This window comes from Piliocolobus tephrosceles, chromosome 17 (assembly GCF_002776525.5).
Source record: "Piliocolobus tephrosceles isolate RC106 chromosome 17, ASM277652v3, whole genome shotgun sequence".
Taxonomy (NCBI): domain Eukaryota; kingdom Metazoa; phylum Chordata; class Mammalia; order Primates; family Cercopithecidae; genus Piliocolobus; species Piliocolobus tephrosceles.
In genome coordinates, this window is record NC_045450.1 from 60,150,770 (window position 1) to 60,157,445 (window position 6,676).

Consider the following 6,676-nt stretch of genomic DNA (forward strand, 5'->3'; position numbering starts at 1 on the left):
TAGAGTCAAGGTCTCGCTATGTTGCCCAGGCCAATCTTGAACTCTTGGGCTCAAGCAGTCCTCCCACATCGACCGCCCAAAGTGTTGGGATTACATGTGTGAGCCACTGTGCCCAGACATAAGTGGTCTAATCAGTCAAAAGAAAATGTCCAGTTTTTGTGATCTCTTTGTAATTCTTTTCTAAGAGTTTCCCTGGCAAATTGGTCCTCCTGACTTTTTCTTTCTTTCTTTTTTTTTTTTTTTCCAAATTGGGCAGACTCCAGAATCACAGTAGATTCGGAGACTCTCCTACTGGCTATTTTTAATCAGAAGCCAGAGTGCATATTGCTTTAAATGGAATAGAAAGTTCCATTTAGTCTAGTTCATGTGCATATGACCTCATGGGCTGTTAAGCTTTAATCTCACAATGAAAACTTTCCTTTAAAGATGTCAGATTTATGGCCAGATGCGGTGGCTCACACCTGTAATCCCAGCACTTTGGGAGGACAACGCGGGTGGATCACGAGGTCAGGAGTTCAAGACCAGCCTGGCTAAGATGGTGAAACCCATCTCTACTAAAAATACAAAAATTAGGCGCGGTGGCAGGTGCCTGTAATCCCAGCTACTCAGGAGACTGAGGCAGCAGAATCACCTGAGCCCGGGTGGCAGAGGTTGGAGTGAGCTGAGATTGCGTCACTGCACTACAGCCTGGGTGATAGAGTCAGACGCTGTCTAAAAAAAACAAAAAAAAAGTAAGATTTAATTACCAGAAACTATTTTGAAGACAGATAACCACCACCACTACCACCACACTGATTGTACTCCATACAAAACAGTTTAGGTGGTAAGGATCACATTATATACTTAATTTCTGTGATCCTTTCCCTTTCAAAAAGTCACAGTTTTCAGGCCTTTTAATGAAAAAGAAAGTTAGGCAGTAGAATAAAAATTTAAATAGCTAAAATTAAGTTTTAAAAAACTCTTGATATTTAAATCTCTTTAAAGGTATAAATTCTTTTGAATAAAAATGTAAACGGGAGAGGGGTGCATACCTGAACATTAAATTTTAGGCACTTTCTGGGAGTTGATACCCAATACTGTAAAAGTGGGCTGAAGAGTCACCACCAGGTAAACACATTAAGCTAAAAAATCAATAACCACTAACTCTAGTTTCAGATGCACTTCTATAGTTTCTCAAGGGTCATTAGTATACCAAAGTCACTAAGAAAAACTGTGATAGAATGCTTAAAGTATCTTATTTGTGCCTCAATGTCCAAACCAATCTGGCTCAAAATTTCCCACTTAAGCCATTTAATAGGGTATGAATGTTTCCAATTAAATGGAATAAAATTAAGAGAAGTGATAAGGAAAGGTAGTATAGAAAATCTTCTAAAAAGTCTAAATTAGCTAGCTTATTTTGATAAAACATACAGTAACAAATTCACATCTCTTAAAATATCTTAATCAGAGGTCAAGACAGTTGTCTAGAAAATGTCACATTATTCATTGTTATCTACTTTTTCTTTAAACAGTATAACCAAAGCCTCTACTTGAGTTATACTTAAAATTTTTTTCCTGTTTTATTTCACCAAATTTGTTTTTAAAACTATACTTAACCAAAACCTATTTGGCATTTACTGTCACTAAGATTTAGTAAAGAAAAGAGTTTGCCAAATTTTAATCAAGATTAGGTAAGATTTTAATACAACATACTCTGCTTATTTGAAATAAACCAGTATCTCCCATAGATTCTTCAAAATATGCGACATCTCACAGAATACTGTAAATTTCAGTGCAAAGCATGCCACCCCAGAGACACTGTTGACTTGGCTTGGGTAAAGGTACATGTGAAAACTGCTTAAATTAAATATCTACAAAAAAGAAAGCCAAAAGACTTCTTTTGGTTGAGAACGATAGGAGTCCACATAAGTCTTCAACTCTAGGAGCTTCAAAATGAAGAAAAGGCTGAGATGTTGTTCTTCACGTTCCTGTTCATCCAAGTTGCTTCCCTTTGAAGAACTAAGAAAACACTACACTCCATAACGTATTCTTCCGGAGGATTCCATCAAGTTTAGGTTCAACATCTCAGCATAAGGATGTATGCTATAGAGTAGCTAAAATCCGTAAAAAGGAGACCACCACGACGCAAAACGTCTGTCCAGTGCCCAGAGTGAGGGCTTCGAACGGTATCATTTCCTTCCCTGCTGCTCGGTAAACTCCAGCAATAGCTGCACCTGATTTAAAACGCAAGAATGTTAAACAAAAACAAAAAACCAAGATTAACAAACTCATGAAAATACAACATTTAAAATGCTACTGTAAGTAGAATGTTCCAGATTTTTATATTGAAATCTACATCTTACAGAAATGTTAGGTTTTCCCTGTTCTTTCTGTGGACTTCTCTAGGCTTTGAGTATTCATTACATGGCTTGCGGATCACTTTTAGATGCTGACTCCTTAAAACCAAGAGTCTCCCAGATTTATTGAATAAAATAATCTAGAAGAAATAATCAAAATCACAAAGATAGCAATTCCCACATGACCGGATTATGAACTCAAAAATATCTGTGTATTCCCCTACCAGTTACCCCATGCCTAGCCTTCAACAGGGACCTACTACATTTTTGGTAACAAATGAAAAACAGTCTTTTGAGTTAGACTAAGCAAGAAACGTTTCAGGCCACAGGGAACACCCCCCAACCCCGCCACCTTCTGTCATACTCATAGTTCCCTTCAAGAAATGGATGGAGGAGGGAGTAGAGGGGTGAGAAGGGAAGACAGGAGGACCTCTAAGTCATATTGTTATTAATTCACAGGGCATGAGAGGAGAGATTCAGGGATTCCTTCCTGTTTCCCAAGTCATTGATTGTTTTTATTATGTTAGTCACTATAACTTCCCGCAAATTGAGAAAACAAAACAAAAACCGCTGTATCTATGCAGATACCCATCTAAGTTACTATAGGAGTTCAGCATTGTACCAAGAAAGTTAACATTTCATTTGTTTGAAAAGAACAGATCCAGCCGGGCGCGGTAGCTCAGGCCTGTAATCCCAGCACTTTGGGAGGCCGAGGTGGTTAGATCATCTGAGCTAAGGAGTTTGAGACCAGCCTGGGCAACATGGTGAAACCCCATCTCTACTAAAAATACAAAAAATTAGCCAAGTGTGGTGGCATGCGCCTGTAATCCCTACTACTCGGGAGGCTGAGACAGGAGAGTTGCTTGAACCCAGGAGGCTGAGGTCGCTGTGAGCCGAGACTGCAACACTGCACTCAAGCCTGGGCAACAGAGCCAGATCCTGTCGCAAAAAAAAAAAAAAAGATCTGGCCAGGTACAGTGGCTCAAGCCTACAATTCCAGCATTTTGGAAGGCCGAGGCAGGAGGATCACTTAAGCCCAGGAGTTTGAGACCAGTCTGGGCAACACGACAAAACCTTGTCTTTACAAAAAATAGAAAAATTAGCTGGGTGTGGTGGCACGTGCCTGGAATGCTAGTTACTTGGGTGGCTGAGGTAGGAGGATCACTTGAGCTTGGGAGGTCAAGGCTGCAGTGAGCTGTGACTGTGCCACTGCACTCCAGCCCAGGTGACAGAGCAAGACCCTGTTCTCAAATAAAAATACATAAATAAAAATTTTAAAAAGAAGAGAATAGATCCAGATTTCCCATATGACCTTCCTCCACAAAATGCACCAAATAAAATTCTCCTTGGTCATAGCATGTTCATTCACTCAAATTTTCTTCTGCAGAACACTTCTGTGTTTTATAAGGTATGATCCCTATTCTCTAAGTACTTGGAATCTAGCTGGGAACACAAGACAGAAACAGATTTGCAATAATGCAAAATAACAGTGTCTCAATCACATGTTTACAACTTTTTTTTTTTTTTTTTTTTTTTGAGACAGTGTTTCACTCTTTCGCTCAGGCTGGAATGCGGTGCCATGATCACAGCTCCCTGCAGCCTCAATCACCAGGGTTCAAGTGATCCTCCTGAGCAGCTGGGACTAGAGGCACATGCCACCATGCCTGGCTATTTTATTTATTTATTTTTCGTAGAGACAGGCTCTCACTATGTTGCCCAGGCTAGTTTTGAACTCTTGGACTTAAGCGATCCTCACAAGCTGGCCTCCCAAAGTGCTGGGATTACACGAATAAACCACCATGCCTGGCACATTTCATAAATGTGATATGAAGGTATATTAACATATTTTAACAAGAAGAAAGAACAGTATTAACCCAAGGTTGGCTGCCTTGAACATTTAGTGATTTAAAATGCCCACCTCCACTGGCAATGCATACATTTTGTTACTAACATCTGAAAGACATGTTTCATTGGGCCCTTCCAAAATTTAGGAACACAGAAAGAGTGGGTTGGGTAGAAAGAAGCTTAAGGAACTTGAACTGGGCCCTAAAGTGGGACTGCGATAATGAAGTGAAGAAAGGAAAAAGTATATCCAAGGGAGCAGCAAATGGAAAGGGAACAGATTACTCATAGAGCCTTAAAGACAGAAATGAATACAATATGTATTCGACAATTACTATGTGTCAGGGATTATGTTTAAGTACATCATATACACATTGGCTCAATCATGCAAGGGTATGAGGTGGGTAGTTTCATCCCTATTTTACTAAGAAATAAACAAAGACAGGCCCTAGGAGCCAGTCATCCTGGGACATAAGGTCTCCAAAGAAGCAGTAGGTGATACAGTTAGAACACAGAGAAACTAGGCCACTTTCTCTCAAAAAAAAAAAAAAAAAAAAACCCTCAAGCCAAAGACACAGAAGGCAAATGATTTCTGCTTGACGCTAAGGTTTTCAATTCACAGTGAAAAAAAGTTACAAATCAGTAGGAATATTACATTTCTGTATTATAAGAATATATTTATATTTACATCTATACCTAAAAAAAGAAATACACACCAAGATGTAAACTGTGGCTATTATTTAGGGATGGGAAAATGGAGGATTTTACATTTTAATTGCTTAGAACTTTTAGTTTATATAAAATACACATTTATATTTATGCATGAGCTTTAAAATAATTTAAACTTGTTGTTCTCATTTCTGTAACTGTGTCTTATCCCATAAGCAAAAGCCGTAGCAAAACAAATGCCCCAAAAACAGGCCTGAAAATAATTCATAACATCATGTTACTCCAATTTTTATTCAGAAAGTCCTAAGGGGAAAAAAATAACCAGAGCACTAACCGGGTACTTTTCTAAACAAGAATTCTTTTCTTTTCCCCCTCGGGTCTTGCTGTGTGGCCCAGGCTGATCTGCTGTGGTGTGATCACGACTCACGGCAGCCCAGCCTGGACCTCCTGGCTCCAGCAATCCTCCCACGTCAGCCTCCCACGTAGCTGGAACCACGGACACACACTATTACACTCAGCTACATTTTTTATTCTTATTTGTAGAGATGGGGTCTTGCTATCTTGTTCAGGCTAGTCTCAATTTCCTGGGCTTCAGCAAGCCTCCCACCTCTGCCTCCCAAAGTGCTGGTATCACAGTCATGAGCTACTACACCTAGCAAAGAATTCTTGTCATCAGAATTTGTCTTCTACCTTTACAGCAACCACATCCACATGAGTGGAAGTAATTCACCAACTATATTGCAGGGCCAACGCTCAAGAGATAGCTGATCAGAAAGGAGAAGTAGCTTCCGAAAAGATAAATTTTCCTCTTGCTGGTGGCCTCTCTCACAAGATATATCACAAAGTTTAACATGACTTCCCTGAAGCCACTGAGATGAAATCTGACTCAGTAAGTCAAAGAGGTTAGCCAAGTAATAGGGCCTTGGGGGTGGAAAAAAAAATCAATACATTAAAAAAACTGGGCCAGGCACAGAGGCTCATGCCTGTAATTCCAGCCTTTTGGGAGGCTGAGGTGGGCAGATCGCTTGAGCTCAGGAATTCGAGACCTGGGCAACATGACGAAACCCTGTCTCTAAAAAAATACACAAAAATTAGCCAGGCATGGTGGCACACCCCTGTAGTCCAAGCTTCTTGGGAGGCTGATGTAGGAGGATTACTTGAGCCCAAGAGGTCGAGGCTGCGGTGAGCCAAGATTGCGACCACTGCACTCCGGCCTTGCTGACATACGGAGACCTATCTTTAAAAAAAACAACAAAAAAAAATGACTTGTGGTTAAACGTCACTCTTTCCTTCATCCTACTCAGATATGTTTCTAAAATAGGTCCTGAAATTGACTAGTCATATTAAACATTTTTGACTGGTATTTTAATGTCTAACATACTTGTCAAGATTCCAGCAGTAATTGGTCCCACGATGCCCATCAACAGGATGCTTACAGACATGAACCTACCATATTTGTGATGTCTGAGGGTGAAGAGGGCCAGTAATCCAGCAGGGACATGAAAGAAGAGAGAAGACACCAGTGCCCACAGGAACACACCATACCACATCTCTACGAGGGAAGACAAAGAAAGGTTGTGAATCACTGCCTTTCCCAGGACAATCATTGCAGAGGGTACTCATCATACTCATGATTTCATTTTCAACACCATTTATTTTTTCTTTCCGAAAAAAAAAAATTTTTTTTTTTTTGAGTCGAAGTCTTGCTCTGTCGCCCAGGCTGGGGTGCAGTGACGCGGTCTCAGCTCACTGCAAGCTCCGCCTCCTGGGTTCACGCCATTCTCCCGCCTCAGCCTCCTGAGTAGCTGGGACTACAGGCGCCCGCCACC

At 40.5% G+C, this 6,676-nt stretch overlaps 1 protein-coding gene across 2 annotated transcripts; it reads right to left on the bottom strand.

Annotated features, from left to right (window-relative positions):
* Positions 1 to 206: 206 nt before the first annotated feature.
* Positions 207 to 6,406, bottom strand: TMEM170A (transmembrane protein 170A). 2 transcript variants are annotated; one of them, XM_026456463.1, is made up of 2 exons: positions 6,229 to 6,406; positions 207 to 2,213 (listed from the first exon to the last, which is right to left on the bottom strand). In XM_026456463.1, the coding sequence occupies exons 1-2, from the start codon at positions 6,395 to 6,397 to the stop codon at positions 2,083 to 2,085; spliced, it is 300 nt and encodes a 99-aa protein (XP_026312248.1). In that variant the 5' UTR covers positions 6,398 to 6,406; the 3' UTR covers positions 207 to 2,082. The 2 variants fall into 2 exon arrangements, with proteins under 2 accessions (XP_026312248.1, XP_026312249.1); XM_026456464.1 differs by having other exon boundaries at positions 6,298 to 6,405.
* Positions 6,407 to 6,676: the final 270 nt, after the last annotated feature.

Excerpts from the sequence above, each read along its gene's own strand:
- TMEM170A (XM_026456463.1), bottom strand. The coding sequence starts at position 6,397 with ATGTGGTATGGTGTGTTCCTGTGGGCACTGGTGTCTTCTCTCTTCTTT. Across the intron at positions 2,214-6,228 it reads TACTGCTGGAATCTTGACAA|GTGCAGCTATTGCTGGAGTT; the intron begins GTATGTTAGACA and ends GTTTTAAATCAG.